The 26,213-nt window shown below is 35.9% G+C and overlaps 1 protein-coding gene across 26 annotated transcripts in view; it reads right to left on the reverse strand.

The window, feature by feature from the left end:
• ADGRL3 (adhesion G protein-coupled receptor L3) overlaps positions 1–26,213 on the reverse strand; it is a 568,292-nt gene that overhangs the window by 152,070 nt on the left and 390,009 nt on the right. For 23 of the 26 annotated variants that reach the window (XM_087926212.1, XM_087926209.1, XM_087926207.1 and 20 more), the window contains 4 exons: positions 20,480–20,688; positions 19,903–20,079; positions 8,855–9,064; positions 2,732–2,952 (listed from right to left, as the gene is read on the reverse strand). In XM_087926212.1, coding sequence (XP_087782338.1) covers positions 2,732–2,952; positions 8,855–9,064; positions 19,903–20,079; positions 20,480–20,688 — 817 coding nt within the window. The remainder of the gene's footprint in view (positions 1–2,731; positions 2,953–8,854; positions 9,065–19,902; positions 20,080–20,479; positions 20,689–26,213) is intronic. The other 3 variants (XM_087926202.1, XM_087926196.1, XM_087926191.1) reach the window with 1 other exon arrangement.

The raw sequence follows: 26,213 nt of genomic DNA on the forward strand, positions 1-26,213 counted from the left end.
TTAAGTATTTTCATCTGTTATTTTTAATTGATCTCATAATTTTTTTTAGAAACTATATTCCAAATGTTTAAATTTGCCCTGAGGTGTAGTATGTGTTATTTAAGGGAACAATTCCTGCATAAATTTAGTTAAGCTCTTATCACAAATTGCCCTTGCTGCATATTTTGGTCTCCCAATCTGATAATGTTGGCAGATTGTTCCTGTTTCCATCTTCCTGTTGTGCCAACTTTGTTCTTGCAGCTGTCAACATATATCTTAGTAAATTGTGATACTTTTCATGTATGTTTTCTGGATTTATTCCTAATAAAAATACTTGTAGTTTTAGTTGAAATGTTACTTTTAGGATTTTCTGAATATTAAAATGATTTCTTTCCAGCACTTTTGAGGTTTCTTTTACACAAACACCACTTTCTTCAACCCTTGTTATGGAATTTCCAATATTTATCATGAAATGATCTGTCTAATTTATTAATCATTAAGTGATCTATCTAATTTATTATTTACCATCTGTAAAACACTGTATGCCATTTTCTCCTCAAATTATAGCTTAACATAAATTTTAATGAATCTTCCATGACCCTTCCTGTTTTTCTTTTTTAAAATTAATTTTTATTGACAGTTTTACAAAGAACATCAAAACTAACACAAACAAATAAAGAGTAAAAACAATAATGAAAGAAAAGAAGAAAGAAAAAAAAGCAAGTATAGGAAGGAATAAGAAATAGAAAGTTTTTTATTTCTTTGCAGCATATATAAGTATGATTTCAAATCTACCTCTTACTCTATGATTATAAAACAAAGATCACACTTCCACTGTCCATTTTCTTCAAATCATCAAAACCACAAATAAGTGCAACTTTTCTGTTTTATGCAAAATAAGGGGCAAACTCCTAAACTCCCAGGTTCCTGAGACAAGCAAGAAAAGCTATGAAAGTAAGAGGGCCTGCATGAAACAAGGGCTCTACTGAAGGTGAGATGCTTCATTGGGCAGACTCTTAATGGTAAGGGACCAAGAGTTTATAAAGCATTTTAGCAGAATGGGAGGGAAAACCCAGCAACAACCTATCCACAATATCCACCTTTATGGACCCTGAAATCTCCTCTTCTCCTGCTCAATAATGTTTCAAATATTTCATCTCTGCTAATATGATACCAAAATGTGCTTGTTCTCTCTCTATTTTCGATTTGAAAAGGTTACATAAATAGTGATTTAACTGAATTCTCAGATTTCTTAGAGTTCACACATGTTAAAATCAGAGCCGTCCCAGTTTTCTAACTCACAAAATCCTTATATCAGGCTAGTTTTCCTTGATTTAGCACCACGGGTTCAGACTAAATACCCCAAATGTGACTGCTTCTCAACAAAACCCACAACTCCATTTCACAGAGAAAATTGGTGAGGTACAAAATAAATACCTGAGAAGGACACCAGAGGGGGACAGGTGTAAATCTGGAGGAGCCTGAAATATTGCTATTCTTTAAGCAAGGGACCCAAAAATATCTATGACCCGAGGTTATCAAATAAAAGTGTACCCTGTCTTCTGCTCCTTCGTTAAGAAAGGCCTTTTGAGGCTTTTCTGTGTACTTAAGTCAAATAATGAACAGACTACCAACAAATAACATACAAAATGCCTGGCCAAAAAAGAGGATTTTTTAAAAAATGTAATAGGAAAGAACTGCTTGTCATCAGAAATATTTAAGAAATTCAGATTTTTGGTGTCCATGTGATGATCATACCCTGATGGATTTGTAATTTGTCTAGAGTACTGATGGGCTGCTGGATGGTCGGTGAGGTTCGGGTGAACACCTAGCTATGATCTGTGGCTGGGCCCATCCACCAGCTCTTGTTGTATGCTTTCCCTAAAAAACTAACCTTTCCTCCACCCAGGCAAGTTCTGCGCTGCCCTGCTGTACTCACCGGAGCTGCCTGAGTTGATTAGCTGCCTGTTTGAAGCTGTGTTTCAGCCCCAAAGTGGCATATACGAGTAAAGGGAGCGTGCGCATGCTCACAACCAATGAACCCCTTGTCAACAAAAGTGCAGCCCACCTCTGATTAGAGATCTACCATATTTTAAAGATATCCTGCCAATACATGCAGATGAAATCCTTCATCAATAAATTCCTGCTACCAAAGGCAGGAATACTAAGGTTCAGTATTATTGTGCTCATCCTAAAGAAAAGGCGAAAAGAGGTCTGACCATCCAACAAGAACAGTCCAATGTTAGTTTTGGAGACAACAGTTCTCAGTATATAGATATGACATTTCTTCAGCACTCAATGTCATTTTATTGCTTTCAACTCAGAGAATACAATTTTACCCCATTTAACACTTTGGTGGGCCTTGTGGGATGTAATTCACACATGTCAAAATGTTCTAATAAATGACTAATGATGAGTGACAAAATTTGCCATCAATTATTCACCATGTTTTGGAAATTGGCTCAAAGCTCTGTTGATTAAAAAAGTAAAACTAGTATAAAGATTGAACTGCACTGCTCCCTTGTCACAATTTTTACTTAATTTCATGTTTTGATATGTGTAGGTTCCATACTCTCTTAATCTTGGGCACATTTTGATTCTTCTAAAATGGAAAATGGTTTTTCCACACAGACTATAAACTTACCTTTTGTGTCTATTTATTTACAGTTGTCTCTGTTCAATCCATATTCATTTCTACTAATTTTTCAGATTCCCCTCCCAAACCACAAATTGGACACAAAATGAAACTCACACTTTTCCAGTGCCATAACTTTTGTAGTCTACTACTGCCGAAACAGCTACAATTACAGCAGGCATGCCATAGCCAACCAAATAGAAGTATTTTCTACGTGAATGTTCACTCTCGAAGACTTCCACCAACATTATGTATAGCTGTACTCCTTCCAAAAACATCCAAGTGAAAGCAGAGAGGAAGAAGAAATGCAGCAGAGCAGCAAACACAGCACAGGCTATCTGGGAAAACAAAAAAGACAAAATAGAGCAGTAGTTATATGTGTATGTTGATTAAGGGTGGGTGCAAATTATGCAGTTAGGTGACCCTTCTGCTATTTACATATTAAATTGGAGGTATAAGTGTATGTATGGATCTTGTTTTTTTAATTTATACTTTATTTTCAGGATTCAACCATTTAATTATTGTTGCATAGAAAAACCATTCCATTACGATGTCTTACACATGTGATACAGTATCAGATTAAACTACTTGTTTAGACGCATATGCCAACTCACATATTTACATGTGTTCAGTTGGATTTTGGAATGAGTGATCTTTTTAAAATTATAATGCACGCTGCAAAACCATGCATTCTGCTTTCAACAGTTTCTAAAGTAGAAAAAGTTGCTGAACAACAACCACACAATTTTTCATTCGCCCCACCCAGAAAATCAGTAGCTTCGTTGATATCCATGTCTCCAAGAATATGGATAGGTGTTGCCATTTCTAAGGATCTTAATATACAGAGAATGAACGAGTTTGCAAATAAAGAATGGTGAGAAATCCTATAAATGCAGTAAAGCAGGCTTTGTTGCATATTAAAAATTAACTATTTGTGAGAAAAGAAGTAGGCAAGCTTCTCCTACACTCTCACCTTTGAATTAAAGACCTCAAGACACATGTTTGAGAGAGTTTATGGAGACACTATAAATTATCTGCTTTATTACTATACTACCATCATTTGTCTCAAACATGCCTCATGTAAAATCTGGTTTACTGGGGAACCTCCACCTTCTTTTTTTGGTGTGTTCAACTAAGTGTTGACACCTGACAACTGTCTGGACAAATCTCTGCAGGTTTGTTGTAAGATTTCAGAAGTGGTTTGTCCATGCCTGCTTCCTAGGGCTGAGCCTGGGCCGAGGTTCACCCAGCTGACTTTGTGTCTAAGGAGGGACTGGAATTCATAGTCTCTTGATTTCTAGCCTGATGTCTTAATCTCTACACCAAACTCTCCCTCCCTCCCTCTCTCTCTCCCTCTCTCTCAGGGGAAAGAGAGACTACATCATAATAAAAAAGTTTTGTTTTGTTTTCAAACAGTACTTTACCAATAGTAAATCCATCCAAATGTTGCCAAGAAAACTGCAGGGCCTTGTGTCTAGGCACAGTTGCCAGGAGTCAACATTGAAATGACACATATTGACAAACACACATACACAGAAATACTAAATGAGGTAAAGAAGTGCTTCAGAATATGAAACAGAGGAACTATGCAGTTTAATTGAGGTATTGCAAGAAAATAACTAAAAGCAGCTACTTTGGACATTATGCATTCTTATAGAATAGAAATTGATAAAATATTGCAAGTCTAAGCAAGATAATAGTTGAGACACAAGGCTAAAGGCTTAAAACAAAAACTGTAACGGTTCAATATAATAATGTCCCATGGGGGATAATGACATGGTAATAGGATTTCAGATAAAGAATTCTGGAATATAATCAGCAGTGTGATATAGCTACAAAAAGGACCAGTAATTTAAAAAAAAATCCTGAATCAACAAATGGTTTCCAACTCAAGATAAGTAACTGCTTTTATTGTCCAGATCCCTCCTTTTGTCCAATTCTGAATACCATACAAACTGGAACAGGTTTAGAGAAGAGCAAAAAAAATGATCAGGTCCTACAAGGAGAGAATGTAGATTCTGGGAATGTTTAGCATTGAGAAAAGGATGAGAAAGACTATAGTATTAGCTTTCAAATGCATAAAACGGCATTACACAGAAGGTTATCTATTGTCACTATATGCGAGATGATAGATTCTAAGTGAATGTTGGGGGGGAAAAAGTGCTGATGACAAAAGAAGATTGGTGAGCTTCTGGTTTGTCGGCTTCGGTGACAGCAGGGATTCGCTTTCTCTGCGATCCCTGCTGTGCTAGCCGCCTTGGTGCCTCCGATCCTGACGGATTTGGAGGCTAAGGCTGCCCTTTTGGGGCAGTTGAAGAAAGGGGGGATCCGGACAGGGATTGAGGGGTATCGCAACTCCCCCCCAGCCGGCAATAACCCCCTTCTCTCAAGACAGTGGAGCGGCGGTCTTTATGGCCGCCATAAAGAAGCCGGCAACTGGATAAAGAATGTGCAGGAGGAAGGAGTTTTAAAACGAAAGTTTTTTCTTGGTCGAACTGGGACCTTAAGGACATATTTAACACCTGGGAAAGTATTGGCTTGGAAGCTATAATGTTCCCGATTGATGTTTTCAGCTGTGAAGAAAAGTGACGAAAAGGGGAAGTTACTCTCCCTCCCTTATGGAATTAACAAATGGACAAGGGAAACCAGCCTTTTGATAGAAGGTAAAACCTAAACTCCTTTGTTATAAGTGGGAAGGGAGAGGCTTGGGAAAACAAATCTTTACTCTAAGACTTTGCTGGAGGAGATGCCTTGAAGATAAAGAGAATAGAAATTAATTCTAAGAAAGATTTAAAGCACAGATTGGACGTTTTTTCTTTCCCTAATTTGACTTCACCCCTAGAAGAGAAATTGTAAAAAGAAGAAGCTTGTACTCTGCCTGGACTGTTTGATGACTGCGGGATTTTGGGACTTTGGGGAACTGTTTTAAGTTTGGAAATAACTGATTGGCTTAATAATAAGAAGAGGATACAGAAAGAGAAGAAGAAACAGTTCAAAATGGCTCTATCTCTTGATGAACTAAAAAAACAATATTTAAAAATAAAGAAAGAAGGCAAAGATGTTATGGGAGAAGCCCTTTGTTTCCTAGATATGGCCCTTGTCATGTGTCAGCAAATTAAACAACAGCTGGAAGAAGCCGAGGAAGAAGAAGCCATTTTTAATGAACTAAACGGTGTGACTAAGAAAGAAAGGAGAAAGAGAGGAGCGAAAAGGAAGGACTTAAGAAATAAAAAAAATGTTTATGAAAGAGAAAAAGAAGATGCAAAAACAACAGAATGCTAGAAAGCAAAAGGAAAGAGGAATGCAACAGAAAGGGGAAATCAAGAAGGCAGAGGTTTGGAGAGGAGGGGGTAAAAAGTTTAGGCGGGTTAAGAAGGAAAGGGAAAAGGGGGAAAAAAGTTACAAAGATATAAAACAAGATGGAGAAAAGAAATTTTTTTTTAGGGATAATGGGTAATATATGGGGTTTTTTTTAAAAAAAAGGGGGATTCTGCAAAGTACACATGAGTATTGTAATAGTGGTATTTGTATTATAAGTAGATAATCAGAATTTTTTAAGATTTAATAAAAGACTAAAATATCAAGGTATAACTTTAAAAGGTTTAATAATGAATGATATTAAGTTTTAATAAAATACTAAAGGGAATGTTTAAAATATTAGTTTAAATATAGAGTTTAATGGATTAATGTGTTGACTGTTATGGATTTATTATTGTAGTATTGGTTTCTGAAATAGTAGAATGTACTAAGCAGAATCTGATTGGGATTTAGGTGTTATTTTAAATTTTAATTTAGGGGAATGATAGAAAGGCATCATACTCTGATTAGTGATTCCAGGGGAAACTATTCTTTTTTAAATTGGAAATGAGACAGATGTAAATGGACAAAAGATATAAAAATATTTTTCTTTAAAGCAAGATTAAATATATAAAACAGAATTAAGATGAGGCAAAAGTGGAGAGGAGTTATATAATAGATATAGAATGGTAAACAAGATAGGTAATGGTATATAAGAAGAGCATGAATTCAATTGAAGTCCATACAAAAAGAGGTAATCTGGGGCCAAGTTACTTTCTAGAAGAAAGTTTTATGTTTTTATGTCTATGTTTTATGTGTGTGTGTTTAATTAAGAATTAAATAATAAATAATAAAATCTCGGAGGAAGACTAGATGAGAATAATTATAAACAAGCCAGAGGAAAATATAAATGTGATGATTGAATAGCAGATAAATTAGAAAGGAAATATGATTGAATAATGATTAAAGAGAAACAATATGGAATTTGGTAAAGGGAATTTACGTGTTTATATGGAAATGGGATAAATTATAAGTACGTGATATAAAACAATATGTTACCTGCCTTGTAAAGATCTACAATGGAAAGAGGTTTTATGTTTTTAATGTTTAATGATGTTTTGTTTTGTTTGTTTGTTTGTAAAATCAATAAAACTTGTTTAAAAAAAAAAAAGAAGATTGGTGAGGAAGGGGAATCAACTATCCAAAGAGGTTACAAGCCTGAAAGCTTAGAAAAAATAAGCTCTGGTTCCGGAGTGACCGACTCAGATTGGATCCTCAAATAGGTGCCATGTTAGTGTTTGGCTTTCCAATACCATATCCTGACATCAGGTCGGAAACTGGCTTCTCATACTATTATTAAACCCCAAATAAAGGAATCATGAGGGAATTGTCCAAGGAGTCATGCTACTATCATCATATGTGAGGAATCCTACCTTAGATACATTTTTGGAAAGTTTCCCTGTTACTCAGTTTTCTGGCCCAAAAATTAGGTGGGCACTTTAAAAAGAAATTTGTATCTAATAAATTAGTAAAACTAGAATTGAATGTGTAGAATTCAGTTCAAAGTATCTCACTTATTTTTCTCACACCAGTAATTTTCTTATTTAAAATGGGAAGAGATATGTATGCTGTATGTGCACTTAGCAATTGTCTGAATCATCAAGAATAAGGTAGGATATTTAATGATGAGTAAATAACTGTATATAAGAGTTGGATATGGTCACTGCTTTTGTAAAAATTTGTAAAAATAATAAAGGCAGAATACGAGCGAACAAGCAAACAAACATGAGGCTGAAAGGAGTTACTTCAAAATCATATAGTTGACCAAATGGGAATCTAAGCTCTGATATCCCTCTTCATGGAAAGCGAAAGAAGTCAAATTAACTGTTTTAGAAAAAGATTTGAGGGGCTAGAATCAGGATAAAGTAAAAAAGTCAAAGTTTTGTTTATTTGACTTTGTAGGGAACATACTATTATGAGGAGCACTTTCTTTAAAGATTATATAGATAGAACTACATGAGTGAGGATTTTTTATGAACGTTCTTCTTTAGTACACTGTAATATTGTACAGTGCTTTAATTTTTTTACAGTATTTATCATTACATTTATTGTTAACATAACATAACTGAACTGAATGATTGAACGGGGGGGGGGTTTCTATAATTATACATTCAACCTAGCAATATCATAGGGGCAGGATCTCTGTTCTTAGAGGTGTTTTTCATCCTGAATAAATTGTTATAAAGACTTTAGAGTCAGATCTTTAAAGTTTCAGGAGGCATATTATATCCAAATAAGCTCTATTTAAAAATAATTATTTTCTGTAACATATGCCTTGTTTGAAGGAGTATCATCTTGAGTAGGTTGAACCATCTGTTATAGTTATGAGATACAATATCTTCTTCTTGAGATTGACAGAAAATAAAGAGGTTAGATTATTTCATTAATGAAATAAGCATTGGCTTATTAAAAACTCAATGTTGATAGACAGTCCTGTCAAAAGAATATCCACTGGGTCATGAAAAGATGGAAAAAATTAAATGACTGAAAAAAATCAAAACTTTTAATATAAAACCAACTTAAGCTTTCTGTATTTATGAAAATGCCAGTCAGCCAGAAAATAGATCATATAGAAAAGGTATAGCTGAAAAAAACCCTTCTAAATGCTGAGGGCTACAGTAACTGTTATCTCCAATTCCACCCCTCATGATGTTTAAAATCCAGCATGAAAATGAATTTTTATGAGCTTGAAAGCTTTCTCATGGTTTTGGGACATTTTATTTGAAAATGTATGGGGAAATGAGTGCCCCCTCAATTCCAAGTGATTACTCTAATTAGCTAGTTATAATTTTAATTTTAATGGAAAATATGCCAGTGGTGTAATATTACTAAGCCAGAGATAGGGAAAAAGATAAAATTCATCTTTTCTCACTGGTTACTTACTGGTTGGTCTGCCCTATTGATTCCAATAAGGAACAGAAGTTCTGCCACAAACAAGCTGATGCACAAGTTCTTATGGATAGTGTTTCGGTCACTTTGGAGTCCGCGGAAGAAGCAGAAAGTGAAAATGCAGATCAGGAGGCAGACAAGGGACAGAAGAATGCCAACCCAAGTGATGACATCCAGGATCAGATCATGGACTGCATCTCCATGCTGCAAATAATTAAAAAAAAAAAATTCATCAATTGACTCTCAAAATCTAAGAAAGCTTAATTGAGACACTTTGACATCTTTCTCTCACAAATGTACAGCGTGCATATTAACATAATTGAAGATGATGTTGTTTGCTTGTGTTTTTTCTTGCATTTGTTTTGCTTAAAAGTTAGTATCCTGAAAAGTATCATCTGAGTTTTGATCTCAGCTATACAAAGACAATGAACGTAAGTGACGCATATTATAGATTAATAGCATTAGCAATCTAGATCAAATCTGTGCTGCAGCATGAGACTTAAAGTGGGGTTCTTTGTTTTGGCAAATTTTTGAATAAAACAAGCTGCTTCAAAAACAAAGCAACCATGTTGCTTCACACCAGACTGCTTTGAACTGTCCTTAGACTTCACCTACATTGCTTGCACTATGGGAGAAAACAAAAGGAAGCTTTTTCTGGAAAGTAGTGCAGGAGAAGTCTGAGAGGAATTTTTGCTGAAAGTTTCTGAGGGTGCAACATCCTTGGTATGTTTTGAAGTTTTGCTAGGTCAGTCCCCAAACTTGGCAACTTTAAGACGTGTGGACTTCAACTCCAGAATTCTCCAGCCAACATAGTTAAAGTTGCCAAGTTTGGAGACCTCTGAGCTAGGTGGACAATTTTGGTCTGTGAGATCCTGAAGTTACCGTATCTGGCCTAGAATACTTTTAGCCAGGGCTGCAGGGGATTGCTGAGAGGGTCTTTCTCCCACTGAATCTGGTCTGAAGTATCTAACATTATCTGAGTTATTTCAAAGAAGTAAAGCAGATTACATCTTCATTTCAGTAAAGAAAACTGCATCATCTCCAAGGCAAAAATTGCTTAAATGAAATGAATCTAAATCACTTTGCACAGGCCAATTATAGATCAATATGATATTGGTCCTTAATTAGTTTTGCTTCATGGACCCCTATGAGGTTTTTGATTATTCACTGATTATTTTAATAAATTATATTTTTTAATTCTCTGCCTGCAATATCGAGGGATCCCACTGAGATTCTGCCAGAACTGGGGTAGGTTATAAATATTGTTAAATAAATGAATAAATGAAATGAAATATTTAGAGAGAATAATGATTGCATTTTTCATCCTTCCATATTGGCAATGTTTTAAAGTATGGTAATTCATTTCAAGAAGATAAAAGCCATCAACATTAAAATGAATTTCCACTTTTTAAATTATTATAGTATAGATTAAATACATATATATACATATACTTATATATATATCCACACACACACATATATATATATGATTTAAATATTATATATAGTATTAGAATATTAAGAAGGCAAAGCTAGCAATGTTGAAAATGCAAATTTTAACATGATTATCCAATATTTTGCATTTGATTTCCACCTGACTGACTGTTCACATTATTTTCATCTGTAATTATATGTACTGCAAATCAAGGTTGTACTTCTATTAAAATTACGAAGGATAGAAGAAAAACTTATTCACCTTTCTCTTTGCTTTTAAAAACTATTTATCTCAAAAGAACCTATTTTTCAGGTTTCCTGTAATAGAAATACATTACATGTTGAAATAGAAATCCTTATCTTGAAAGTCTAACTTTATATATTAGTAAGACAATACTGCAGCCATAAGTAGATTGAGTAAGCTTCCCCTCAGCATGAAATCCTTCCACAAGTTTGAATTGAAACAGATGTTGAATGAATTCAATTAAATTAACTACAATGTTTTCCTTCTCTAGTATTTGAAGCAGCCACTTGCCTATCTGCAGGCATAGATCCATTTTCATTCCTGCTATAATTTGGTGTTCATGTCTTTGAAGTATCATTAGAACTTGAATTCAACTTAATAAAATGTGTTTTTCTCCTTAATATGTATAACTTGCTCAAATTCCATGGTATATAATAGGACTGCATGAGGAATTTGTTTAGAAGGACCCTTCCCAGAGATGCTGGCACAATTATTTTATTGTTCATCTTACAGAACAGTTGATTTAATTGTCAGCTCAATGACAAGTCAGAGTGAATAATTCCTTTGTTTTTTGTCTTAAATTTATATACCTTCTGGATTTAACAGAGAAGCCTTGTTTTGTATTCCAACTTCCCCAGAATCTGTCGCTATCAATTAACTGGCTGTATCAACATTTTGAGGGATCCAGCAGTGATAGAGACCAAAGATTGTGAACATTTTAGTTCCTTCAATGCAGAGATAATCACTATGTATTCTTTCTGCAGGAGAGCTTTATAGAAATTAATTCATCTTTGTTCCTCTGCCTCATTTGTCATCTGTTTTTTTCATGTAATGAAACTTTGATTATTAAATTTGCCCTTGAAGAGGTTGGGAAATATAGCAGTATCACTGTTTAATCATGGGTATCTATAATACAACCAATCCAATAGCATCAAAACTATCAGTGCCATTTCACTGCCACAAGGGGGCAGATATAAACTGAGTATAGCATACATCAAAACTTGCTACCCAGGAGAGGGGTAGGAAGCAATGGTGAGACTGATAAATATTCTTATGACAAAAGCTCTCCTCATACTCGTCAGCCTTAGATTTGTTAGACATCCTATCCCTATCAAAATCCATATATGTGTAGGTCAAGCACTCGCTTAGTCTTAGGAAATCCTGCTAGCATTACTGATTCTAGGACACATCCAAATGGGATCTTTTACCCCAAATAGACAATTATTCTACAAACTGAACAGCAAACCTATGGGAAAAATGTTACTATCAGAGGGTTTATATCATTTCCTAATATTTGAACTAGCATGTACTTACACACTTAGATATTACAATTCTTGAAAGATGCCATTGAATGAAGTGGCACCTGTATTCCTCCCCCTCATACATTGAGAACAAAGAATCTTGAACAGTGCAAAGTTCATTTTAAAGAAAAAAAGAAATTTGGATAAAAAAGAATATGACTTGAAGTAATTTAATATCTAAACCGTACAAGAAAGATTTATACCAAGGAGAATTTTGCAAATCATATAAACACAAAACATGAACCTCGTTTCTGGCAGACAGCAAATTTATAATACAAGTACACCTTTTCAGATAACCACTTTTGATTGAAAGCTGGATTTTAATACATAACTAGACAGTGATCAAGTATTATGGTGGTAATGCCCATGAAGGGAATCAATGAACTCAAAACAGCAGAAATTCTCCTCCAGCAGAAAATTGCGTCACCACACACATAATATACTACATGATATCACAACTCTACCATTCATTCACTCTATTAGCATAAGCAGCAATTATATTATTATAATTATTTTTGCTAGCAAAACAGCTCTGTCAGTGTAATGTTCTGCTTTGTAACTGAGGTATTGCTCAAATATGGGTCACGAATGTAATACTGCCTTCTATTGGCATTGGACTGCTTCCACCAAATCCTAAGGTGAAATCCTGGTGAATTTTGAATATACTTTGCCTTATTCCCTTGAACATTTTAAAGTCAATATTCCATTTAATTGAATACTAAGATTCAATATGTTAAACATATCTTTAGGCAGACAATCTATACAAAAATATCCAGAATCAGGATTAGACTGAAATGTAGCCTTTCCTATGGAATCCAAGTTTTAGCTGTTAATCATGTAACAGAAAAAGTCTGGTGGTACCTTTTATAAGACAACACATTTTATTGAAAGTCACAAGTAAAAAACAAAGGAAGGAAAGAAGGAAACATTAAAAAATGTAACTTATATCCCCCTTTTTTCTTATTAGTCATATCACATACCAGGTTATTATATCACTCGCCCAATGTGTTGGAGTCATCTAGATCAGCAGTTGCCGACCGGTGGGCCGTGGCCCACTGGTGGGCTGTGAGAAAATTTTGGTGGGCCACAGATAAATCTCACCTCTAGAGCACCCCTCCAAAGCAATTAATCCAGGCTGCGCAGAAACACAAGGCTGCTCAGCTCACATGGCCCGCAGGAACCCTCCCTGCCCACTCACTCCTTACCCGGCAAACTTGGCTGCTAAGTTGCTATTTTTCCTTTTTGCAACCATCATCTGTTCTGCTGTGCCAGGAGATTTAGATTAGCTAGGAAGCAGGAAATGGTTGGATTTCTTGCTTTCTAGCTAGTCTTTAGATTTTCGGCTCAGCACAGCTGAACCTCCCTTAGGACTGAAGTTTTGCTTGCAAGCAATTTCAGTGCAGAGTCACGGCAAGCAAATTTGAGAGACTGAGCTAGCTGATGGCAGATAGATAGATCACTGAATGATTCTGTGAGCAACACAATTTGCCTGCTTTGCCTGATATTGGGTAAAAGTTGCTCTTTTTAAAAATAAAAATTTCAATATTTACATACATGGTGTGTTGTGAGTTAATTTTGTGAGTTCGCTAGCAAATTTTATGAGTTTGCTTGCAAGCAAATTTTATGTGACAGACTGAGCTAGCCAATGGCAGATAGATAGATCTCTGAATGAATCTGTGATTCTGTGAGCAACTCAATCTGCCTGCCTGCTTTGCCTGATTTTGGGTAAAAGTGGCTCTTTTTTAAAAATAAAAAATTCAATATTTACATGCCTGGTGTGTTGTGAGTTAATTTTGTGAGTTTGCTTGCTAGCAAATTTTATGAGTTTGCTTGCAAGCAAATTTTAAGTGACAGACTGAGCTAGCCAATGACAGATAGATAGATTTCTGAATGAATCTGTGATTTTGTGAGCAACTCAATCTGCCTGCCTGCTTTGCCTGATTTTGGGTAAAAGTGGCTCTTTTTTAAAAATAAAAAATTCAATATTTACATGCCTGGTGTGTTGTGAGTTAATTTTGTGAGTTTGCTTGCTAGCAAATTTTATGAGTTTGCTTGCAAGCAAATTTTATGTGACAGACTGAGCTAGCCAATGGCAGATAGATTTCTGAATGAATCTGTGATTCTGTGAGCAACTCAATCTGCCTGCCTGCTTTGCCTGATTTTGGGTAAAAGTTGCTCTTTTTTAATAAAAAATTCAATATTTATAAAATATTTATAATATTTACATACAAGCCATGCCCAGCCGGTCACATGGCCATCAAGCCACACCCACAAATTAGGCTACGGCCACAGAACCAGTTAGTGGTCCCTGGGATCTAAAATTATGAGTTTGGCGGTCCCTGAGGTCCAAAAGGTTGGTGACCCCTGCTCTAGATTCTCTTCAAACTTTAATCTCAGTTCATTTCTTGACATCCTTTTTAAGTTAACAATTATATCCTTTGGTTTCCACAATAATTGCTCCAAGTGAATTTATTCCAAATGGCTGTGGCTAAGAAGTAACTAAGAGAAGTTAAATGGGAAAATTTAGAAAAAAATCCTCTTAAACTGATACTATGTACTTGATTAATATGAGAAGTTGAGAAAGGAGTAAGAATAAATGATAACAAAGCAGATGATAGGGCTTGATTACCAAATGTTTCATTCAATTTTATAATTTTATGAAACAAGCAAAATCTCCTAAAAGTTGTAACTTGCAATGTTTATGGCAAGTTTACATTCCTGAAAAGAATTTGGTATATATTTAAAACAGCTATAAATCTATAACACTGCTTCAAAGAAAGGTTTGTTCAATTGCCTAGAATTAATTTAATCTGTCCTTAGTCAAGAATCCTCTTCAGATAAGTAAAACCAAGAAGAAACATTTCAAGAGCTGGAAGCAGTAGTTTCAACTCTAGCTCCCATGCCAAGTCAACAACAACATTATCTATGTCGTAATTATTTATGCTTCAGATCCATCCATATAAATATATGAAGAACAGATTAACAGAGTTGGAAGGGACCTTGTAGGTCTTCTAATCCAATGCCCCTGCACAAGCAGGAAGACCCTACACCATTTCTGACAAATGGCAGACAAGCGATTGCCCTTCTTGAAAGCTTCCAATAATGAAGCTCCCACAACTTCTGAAGGCAAGCTGTTCCATTGGTTGATTATCCTCACTGTCAGAAAATTTATCCTTATTTCTAGGTTGAATCTCTCCTTGACCAGTTTCCATCCATTATTCCTTGTCTGGCCTTCAGATGCTTTGGAAAATAGCTTGAGCTCCTCCTTTCTGTGACAGCCCCTCAAATATTGGAACACTGCTATCATGTCTCCCCTGGTCCTTCTCTTCATTAGACTAGCCATGCTGAGTACTTGCAACTGTTCATCGTGTGTTTTAGCCTCCAGTCCCCTAATCATCTTGATTGCTCTTTTCTGCACTTTTTCTAGAGTCTCAACATCTTTCTTTATATTGTGGTGACCAAAACTGGATGCAGTATTCTAGGTATGGTCTTACTAAGACTAGAGTAGTATTAGTACCTCACTTGATTTTGATTATATCATTATATCACTCGACCAGTGTATTGGAGTCCCCTAGATTCTCTTCACACTTCAATCTCAGTTGATTTCCTGATATCCTTCTTAAATTAAGAATTATATCCTTGATATTGGTTTTTACAATAATTGTTCCAAGTGAATTTATTCCAAATGACTTCCCTCTGTTAATGCAATTTAGGATTGCAATGGCTTTTTTGGCTGCTGCTGCACACCTGTTAACTCATATTTAATTGGTTGTCCACTAAGACTCCAAGATCCCTCTCACAGTTACTGCTATTAAGCCTGGTTTCACCCAGGCTATATGTGTGCTTTTGGTTTTGCTTGTCTGAGTGTAAGATTTTACTTTTATCTACATTGAATTTCATTTTGTTAGATAGGGCCCACTGTTCAAGTCCGTCAAGATCCATCTGAATCTTTAGCCTATCATCTAGGGTGTTGTCTATTCCTTCCAGCTTAGTATCATCCACAAATTTGGTAATTTCTCCTTCTAGTCCCTTATCGAAGTCATTTATGAAGATGTTGAAGACTACTGGGCCTAAGAAGGAACCTTGTAGTACCCCACTGCTTACTTCCCTCCATGTAGACATAGTACCATTAAGAACTACTCGTTAAGTATGGTTTGTCAGCCAGCTACAAATCCATCTGATGGTGATGCTATCTATCCCACTTGTGGTCTACTTTTTCGAATGCCTTGCTGAAGTCTAAGTATATTACGTCCACAGTATTTTGCTGATTTACGAATTTAATCACTGTGTTGAAGAATGAAATAAGATTGGTTTGGCATGATTTGTACTTTTACAAACCCATGCTGGCTTCTAGTTATTAGTTTACTTGTTTCTAGACGTTGGCAGATCTGGTTTTTTATTATCTTTTCCAATATCTTCCCAGGTATTGATGTTAGGATGATTGGTCTGTAGTTTTCCAGGTCTGTTCCCCTTTTCTTGAAGATGGGAACCACATCAACTCTTTTCCAGTCCTCTGGTAGTTCCCCAGTGTGCCACGATTTTTGAAAGATGTGGTAAAGGGGTTCTGAGATGACATCTGCCAGCTCCTTTAGAACTCTGGGATGTAATCTGTCAGGTCCTGGTGATTTATATTTGTCAAGATTAGATAGGTGTTTTCTTACCTTTTTACAGTGAGTAAGACAATGGCATGATCATAGTAGCAGAGGTCATATTATCTGCTGCATAAGAATAGCTACCATAAATCCATGGCAGGAAGAGAGACTAAGTACATAATTATCTAAAAGCTTAAGAAAATTAATGGTACAGTATATATCATTCTAAAGATGGAATAACTATAAGATCAGTGAAAACCATATTCAAAATTTTGGTGTGCATCAGGAATGGAAATGACAAGGTAACTAGCATCTAAGAGAACCAAGGTTGACTTAATTTTCATATCCAGGTTAGAGGCAACACTATAATCTTAATCTCTAAAGTAGAATTCAGTAATTGTAGTTCTCATGCAGTTAAGGTATACAATCTCAATTACATTTTCTACAAGGGTCTGCTTTCAAAATAATTTCTATAAATCACTGTACAGTTATCAAGGTATTTATAAAATAACTAACGATGAGTTATAGTATTTTCCCTAGTATCTATCTCTGAGTGACAAGGTTGTTCTCTCTCTGCTATAGCTGTGTGTTCACATCTTATGAATACAGGGACAAGAGATTAACAGTGCATCAGCAAGTTCCATTAAATTGTTTTTATTAAACTAGTATGAAATTCATTGGCCCTGAAGTTATGCATTCATTTAAAGCAACCATCTATTTATGTATTCATTAAAATAGTTCTAAAGCACCCTTCATCAAATGACAAGAAAGCAGTGTACAAAATGGGCCCCCAAATGTATAGTCATAATGAAACAGAAGAGAATGCAATAATAAAACAACTTAAATGACAGATTAGCCAATTGCCTTTAGCATTTATATGACAAGAGGTATAATGTGATCCTCTCCATGTTAGGAATAGCTGTATCTATATGATGAATTGAGCCAATGGAGAATTTGCTGAATTTCTTTCTTTCTACAGAATGTTTCAAAAGTCATTTGAGACAGAAGAAACATTAAAATGAAAAACAAGAAACATGAATGCATGTGGGAGCCAAATTCATATGGACTGTGAAGCTTCTTCCTCTTCCTTTTCCTCTTTCCTTCCTGAATTAACAGATACTTGGAAAGTCAGTTGGTAGCTTTGAGCGATTGATATTTTTTGATATGTTACTGGCATTTAATAGGGCTTGCCCCGCAAGCTTAAGCCCTTACACATTCCAAGTCTTATGCCTGTTTTCACCTTTAGTTTTCCACAAAATTCCAATGGTGTCCTGATGGTTACAATCATCTCTTCCCTTTCTCTGGGTCTGAAAAGAATACAATTATGTATATTATGGGCCATAACTTATGACCATAATTGAACCTGGAATTACTGTCATGTCATGCTGGACATGTAAGTGAGTCACCATGTGACCATGCCCAATTTTATGACCTTTCTTGAGGTGATCATTATGAGAACCCATTTTATCCAATGAGTGTTTTTTTTTCTATTTTTAGCTTCTTAATATAGTTCTTAATATGGCTCTCCCTTAGTATGAACCAGATGCGAAGGCAATAAAGCATATTTAAATGTGGGAGGCAACATTTGTCAATCACTACACAACTCTTTTAGGCTTTCTTGTGCCCCCATTACTAAATGTGCAACCCAGAAAGTTTAACTAAAGAAACAATGAGCAATACAATAATCTACAGCAGTTGCTACCATAACAAGAAAAAAATCATTACCTAGCCCTTCCTTCCTTCCTTCCTTCCTTCCTTCCTTCCTTCCTTCCTTCCTCGCTCCCTCCCTCCCTCTCCCCTCCTCCCCTCCCTCCCTCCATCTATCCCTTACCTTTTGAGTCGGTATTGACTCCTAATGATTGCCTGGACAAATCTCTGTAGTTTTCTTGGTAAGATTTTAGAAATAGTACACCATTGCTTGTCAGGGTTCAAGAGAGAATACTTGGCCCAAGTCACCTGGATAATTTTGTACCTAAGGTGAGACTAGAGCTTACACCCTCCCAGTTTCTAGCCTCATGGTAAAACTACACCAAAACTAGACCACTACGCTCAGGGGTGGGATTTAAATTTTTTAACAACCGGTTCTGTGGGCATGGCTTAGTTGATGGGCATGGCTTTGTGCTCATGTGACTGGGTGGATGTGGCTTGGTGGTCATGTTATTGGCTGGGCATGGCCAACTCAATATCGAGGCATGCATCTCCTCGCCTGGCCTCTCATGACTGTGGGGATGCTGCAACAGTCGTAAGTGTGAAAAATGGTCATAAGTCACTTTTTTCAGTGCCATTGTAACTTTGAATGGTCACTCCACACAAGCAAAGTACCAGCAAAGGAAGGGAAAAAAACTCCAGAGAAGTTCCTGAGACAGGAAGTCTAGTCCTGCCAAGAACATAATAAGGGTTAACGGAGAGGCAGTTTCTGTAAGCAACACCAGAATGTTTCCTTCCTGCCTTCCTTACAGGATTAGGCCAGTAATTTCTTCTAACAACCGGTTCTCCAAACTGCTTAGAATGTTAACAACTGGTTCTAGCGAATAGGTGTGAACTGGTGGAATCCCACCCCTAACTACGCTCTATAACCACAACCCTATAATAACATAATCACTCCACATATGCTGGGTTCACTTCCACCCTGGCTAAATGCCTTCACAATCCTCTGGAACCCTAACAATGTTGGAGTCTCTGAACCTCGGTGGAGAGGCTATTTCAAAAGGCCAGGACAGCAACAAACAAGGCACACCTCCAAAATCCCACCAGATAGCAACATTTAAGGGAAGAGGCCTGATGATACTCAACCTATCTGATCTGACTGGATGGGAAGATATCTTCACAGAAAAGCAGTTCCATAAATAACTTCACCCCATGTCATATAGGGCTTTAAAGGTGATAACCAGGTGTATTGAGAAAGCCAACTAAAAGCCAGAACAACTTATATAGCAATGATGTTACACAAATAAAATATATAATACACAGAACTTTGCATGATACCACATGAAGCACAAATTCCAGGAAATTTTCAAGGGCATCCCCATGTAGAGTATGTTACAGAATTAAGCTAAGACATAATTAACCCAGGAGCGAGCAAATCTCCCAGCTCTCCGAAAGGGTGCAAATGACACACAATATGAACATGTGCAAAGTCCTTCCCTAGTCATGACCTCCAACTGCTGCTACAGCAGGACTATGATTCCAGGAGACCTAAATTGCCTACAAACTCTGTTGGAGAGAGTGCTTCCTCATCAAATATGACAAATCACCAGGCCTTCAAGCATGGATAAAAGTCCAAAACCAGTCTGTCTTGCCAAGGTTGAGTTAAAGCTGGTTTCTCTTCATGCAGGCACTAAGTAGACAAGTGAATGACATCACTTTCTCAGCAAGAGGTGTATAATTGTAATATTGTTCACATACAATGACACCACCTTCCATTCTTTAACCATTTCCAATTTTTAATAGTTGTATTTATCCATTGCTTACCTTCACTTCCACATGGGCCATCAGAACAGCAAAGTTGGTTAAGTGATTACAGGAACATGTTGTGTGTGTCTTGTTTGTTGTGAGGAGCCGACAACCTTGAGTTGACCAGTATCCTGTCATTGTGCGTTTAGAATAACTCCAGAATGAACAGTTGGGGTTGAAATTTTCTTCTGACTGCTATAGGGAAGAAATAAATAGATGAAAAAAAAGTACTAAATTAAATCATCTCTGTTCGGTCATTAGCAGCAGAGGGTGATGAACGTCACAGAAACATTGCTCTTTTCATTTTAAGAATTACCCTTCCCCCAATTGTTTGATTTGTTTAGAGCTAAAGTCAGATCTGCAGAATTACTTCATTTCTACTACAAAAAAATTATAAACTCCAAGTGCTTAATGGAGATTATATATCTTTTAAGTAGCTCAGATAACTTCTGGGGAGGGAGATTGGCTTTGCCTGAAAAGTGTTATATATTGTGGGTAGGGGAGGAAGTGAACGTTTTGTATGATGTTTTCAGGAATAATGAAAAATAATCCACCCCAAAATGTGAGGCTTTCTGTCAGGGAAGCAAGTCCTCACCTTGATGTGTTTGACAGTGAACACAACAGGATCAGCCAAGTAAACCTTATTGCTGAACTCCTTATTAATCGCTGCTGTGATGATGGGAGAATTCACTATGACAGAATGATTAGTAGACATGGCTTCCATCCCTAATTTCATGCTGGCGTTCTCTGTGGATAGATAGGGGCCCAGATTGTTGTATAGGACAAAGGCCACTCTGATTTCACCTGAAACAGAAAATTTGGTAATTGATTAAATCAGTTCTCAGAATTTCTAATCCATAATCTTTTGTTCTATATCAGAAAACACTCTATTAATGGGGTTTAAAAAATTGCAGAACTGTTTGCAGGATTGGTGGTGCAGCAACCTACTAATGTGAAGAAAGTGATTAATGTAATTAATCAGAGTTGCTGTACATATCATCACAATAAAGATAATTGTAATACAGCCATATATAAAGATGCACTACTCTGTAACGTTGCCGGCTCAGTGTGAGTGTTATTATCTAGTTCTTGGTACTAATTAAAATAGGAATTTGGTAACTTTTCCACAGCATTAAAAGCAATTAGAGGGGAGGGCGGAGCTGGCATCGCGACGATATGGCATGCGATCTTGGAGGTCTGAGATCGCTGCTGATATCTTTGTTCCTGGACAGTCCTATCGGATCTAAACCGTCCCAAAGAGATGGTGAAAGTGAAGAGCGCATCCTGTTGATCCCAGGGATACTGCAAAGTCCCTGGTAGATCCAGGAGAAGCTCTTCTTGCCAGCGGCAAAGAGGCAGCCATTAAAGCTGCTGAAGTTGGGACAGCTCCGAAATGGAAGAGAGCAGAAAGAGAGAGTGTGCCGGTTTGATGGGAACAGTTTTTTTTACTCTAAGATTTGAAAGGACACCCTAAGGAAAAGAAAGAATCTGTAAAAGTTTTGACATAAGTGATTAAGTGATGATTTTAAACAGGAATGTCAAAGTAATGTTTTGTTTTTCTCATTGCTGGATTTTCTATATATGATCTTGTATTTTGAAACTGGACTGGTTTTTTCGCTTATATCTATTTTTTTCTTCTCCTTTTTGATTTTGTAATATTTTAGGCTAGAGGCTCCCTTTAGTTATTTCTTTTTTAAAAAATATCTTTTTCTTTTTTTATTAATTCTTATTATATCCTGCTCGGAAAAGGAGGGGGAAAGTGAGAGCAAAGAAACTTTGTAACACTGCCAACTAGAGGCTTGAAAATATTCTATTTCCCTGTGACCAGACAAAGCTGAGAAAGAAAGAACTGAGACTTTTTTTCAAGGACATTGCTATTTGATAAGATAGAAGGAAGAGCATAGGAGAGTATTATTGCAGGTGCTCTTCTGGGTTTCTATCAACAGCTGGAGTCTGGTGTTGAAATGTACGGGGGGAAAAATGTGGTAAGTTTTTGGAGAAGAGAGTTATAATAAGAGCCTTGGATAATTAAACAAAGTGCAGTGTGCCCTTTTTACTTTTCCTAAGTTGTGCTATCCCTCCTCACCAGCTTTATTGTATTTTTTTTAATCTTTTTTTTTTTGTAATAACTATTTGGGTTTTTGGCTTTGCTGGAGCTTGTTTTTTTTTTGGGGGGGGGGAAGTCCAATCTCTACATTTGCTTTTTATTTTAAAGGCCTTAAAAGCCTTTTTCTTTCCTGGTATTTTTGATTTTTCATCTACCTTTCTGGTTTATTCTTATGCACTTTTTTCTATTTGAGACCCTTCAATTGGATTAAGGTGTTGAACAACCTGAAGAATTTTTCCTGTTTCTTTTTTTCTTTTTTTTAAGCTCTTTTTCTTTATCCTGCTATTGATTGGATTAAGGTATACAAGAACCTGAAGAAATTTTGTCCTCCCTTTCTTTTTTTTTCTTTTTTTATTATTATTATTGGGCTTCTTTTTTCTACTATTCTTATTTTGAACTATAATTGGTTACTTCACAATTGGATTAAGGTTTAGAAGAACCTGAAGATTTTAAATTGCTTAAAATGAGCAGGAAATTTACAGCTCCTGGTTCTTCAACTTCTACTTCTTCCTCTGCACCATCTGGAGGACAACGTTCAATACAGACAATGTTAAAGCAAGAAAAAGAACAAGAAAAAGTGACTGCAGATGATTATGCAAGGAATTCAAAATATTCAAGCAAGATCAGAGAATATTGAAAAGAGAATAGAGAACATCGAACAAAGAACAGAGAACATTGAACAAAGAACTGAGAACATTGAATAAAGAACAGGGAAAAACAATGAAAAAGTGGAGAACATCCAACAAATGATGCTGAAGTATGATGAGAGATTCCAAAAAATTGAAGAAGATAAACAAAGAGACAAGAAGATTGGAGATATTGATAATAGATTAACGGTGGTTGAACAAGATAAAAGTGGTATGTTGAGATGGGAGATGGATAGATCAGAATTCTATCTTAGAATCCAAAATGTAGAGGAAGAAAAAGGACAAAACCTAGCTGAGATAATGATAGAAATACTGGCTGAAGCTTTGGAAATAACTCAAGAGAAGATGATGGATGGAATAGATGAAGTTTATCGAGTTTTCACAAGATATGCAATGAGAAATAGCTTACCAAGAGAAGTTCACATTAGATTTACAAAGAAAGCCATTAAAACGCAAATATTGCAAGTGGCAAAAGAGAAAACTTTGAAATATAAAGACAAGGAGATTGTGGTCTTGAAACAAATACCCAGAAGAGTGAGAGAGATGAGAAGAGAATATCGATTCCTGACTAAAATGCTACTTTAAAAAGAGGTGAATTATAGATGGCTGATTCCAGAAGGTTTAATGTTCACATGGCAAGAACAGAGACACAGAATTGACTCAATTGAGAAAGTGGAATTATTTTATACAGAATTTTTTGGAAGGAAAGAAAAGAAGATCTAGATGGACGTTAAATAATACTATTTTAAAGGAAAAAGACTTCACACAGTGGATTGAGAAAGAATTGGCCTTTTTCTTTAGAGAAAACAAAAAAGAAGATACATCAATACAGAATGTATGGGATACAATGAAGGCATATGTTAAGAGGCTTGATAATAGACTATACAAGGAAAAGGAATACTATGAAAAGGCTAGCCTCTAAGGCCCTAGAGGATGAGCATAAAAGACTTGAAAAAGAGCTACAGAAAACGCCACAGAAAAAGGACATCAAGCTAAAAATGGATATAATTAAACACAAATGGGTCAAATAGAAAAAGAAGAATTAACACAGAAAATTAGAGGTGCTAAACAGAACTACTTTGAAGATGCAAACAAACCAGGTGGATGGTTAGCATAAAAATTGAGAAAGGAGAAAGAATCAAGGAAAATATTGCAATTAATAGAGTTTACCATGGTAGCAAAGAGAAGAAGGAAATTGTTCGAGACTTCTATGGGAAATTATATATGCAAGAGAATATTGATGAAGAAAGAGTCAAGCAGTACTTACAGAATGCTAATTTACCTCAGATACCTAAAGAGACTGAAAAAAATGTTAGAAAGCAATATAACGATGATGGAGTTAACTGAAGTAATCAAGAAGCAAAATAATGGAAAGGCACTAGGCCCAGATGGACTTCCGGCAGAATTTTATAAAACATTACAAGAATTGTTGAATCTTCCATTGCTAGAAGTTATGAATGAGGTTATGTTAAAGAAGAAGATACCTAAATCATGGTCAGAAGCCTATATTACACTTATTCCAAAATAGGAGGCCGACCTATTACCAATTAAGAACTATAGACCCATTTCTCTAGTAAATGCAGATTACAAAATCTTTGCTTCAATATTGGCAGAAAGACTTAAAAAATATTTAAATAATTTTATCCATCTTGATCAAAATGGATTTCTGCCAAAGAGACAAATTAAAGACAATATGAGAGTAATCTTGGACACCTTGGAATACTACAAGGCACATCCTGAAAAACAAATGGCTCTGATATTTCTAGATGCACAGAAGGCATTTGATAATGTGAATTGGCGATTCATGTTATTACTGTTGGAACAGATGGGTTTTGCTAGAAAATTTATTCAAGCAATAGAAGCTATATACTATAAGCAAATGGCAAAGGTAATGATAGAGGGAGAACTGACAGACTTTATTAATATAAGAAAAGGAACAAGACAAGGGTGCCCACTATCACCTTTGTTGTTTGTGTTAACTTTGGAAGTGTTAAACAGAAATATTAGAGATGAAAAGAATATAAAAGGGATGAAAATCAAAAAGGAAGAATTTAAGCTGCAAGCATTTGTGGATGATCTGGTTTTCATTTTAGAAGACCCTTTAGGAACAGCATCAAAATTGATAGAAAAGATAGAGACATATGGAAAGGTGGCTGGTTTGAAAATAAATAAAGATAAGACAAAGATTTTGGCAAAGAATATGCTATTAAGACAAAAGGAAGAACTGGCAGACCTATTGAAAATTCAAGTCACGAATAAGATCAAGTACTTGGGGATATATTTGACAGCAAGATGTAGTACATTAAAAGAGAACGATTATATTAAACTTAAACAGCAGATAGCGCTAGATTTGGCAAAATGGGAAAACTTACAACTCTCACTAATAGGGAGAATTTCAACAATCAAGATGAATATATTACCCAGAATTTTATATTTGTTTCAAACAATTCCAGTTAGGCTTGGAAAAGACTACTTTGAAGATTTAAATAAAATTGTGTTAAAATATATATGCCAAGGTAAGAAAGCGAGAATAAAGTTAAAACTTGCAAGATGCTAGAATTAGAGGAGGATTTGGTTTGCCTAATTGGGAATTGTACTACCAAGCTACAAATCTGATGTGGGTTAAGGAATGGATAATGTTCCGGACTAGCAGGCTCGAAAGCCTGCAACTCTGATTGGCCCGCGAATATCAGATCATGATTGGTCACCGCAGACTAATCTGATTGGCTAGTAAACGGGCTGCCGCGATTGGCCCAGCCAAGAGTGGCAAACTCAAATCGCCTTCATTGGCTGCCTAGCCGCAGCCAGCCCTATATAAGGGACTGCTGTGGCTGGGATATTTCGCTCAGATCTGAAGTCACTAATAAAGAGCTGTTGTTGTTATCTGAGTCTTGCCTCCATTCTTGAACCATCCTCCCAGATCTAACAGATAACACTAAGAAATGCTAGATTGTTGACATTAGAAGGACATGATTTGTTGTTGGGGTGGCATGCTTTTTTTATGGTACGAAGGAACTAAAACACAGGGGTATTTTAGAAGACATTATATATGGGAGTCTCTGTGGTTAAACCGGGAGAAGATTAAAAGACAACGTTATTTGAAAATTCCAGTCTGGTTATCGACTATTGAAGCATTCTTGTATCCTATAATATACAAAAAGGAACAAACAGTTAGATATGGTGAAATACTGAATGAAAAGGGTGAACTTAAATCTATGCAAAAACTAGAGGAACAAGATATAAAGATGAATTGGTTTTCATATGCGCAAATACATTCAAGGTATGATAAAGATTCTAAAACAGAAGGTTTCTATGATAAACTGACTGACTTAGATAAGATTTTGACAGGTACTGATGAAAAGGTGATTAAATTGTATGGATATCTATTAGAAATTAAACTAGAAGAACAAGTTAAAGAAACTATGATTACTTGGGGGAAGAATTTTGGATGTGGGATTGATTTAGAGAAATGGCAAAAATTGTGGTCTCAAAATTATAAAATGACAATGTCAACAGCATATAAAGAAAATTTGTATAGGATGTTTTACAGGTGGCATTTCCCCCCAACGAGAATA

This window comes from Pseudonaja textilis, chromosome 2, assembly GCF_049901715.1.
Source record: "Pseudonaja textilis isolate UNSWEBS1 chromosome 2, rPseTex1.2, whole genome shotgun sequence".
NCBI classification, from domain to species: Eukaryota; Metazoa; Chordata; class Lepidosauria; order Squamata; family Elapidae; genus Pseudonaja; species Pseudonaja textilis.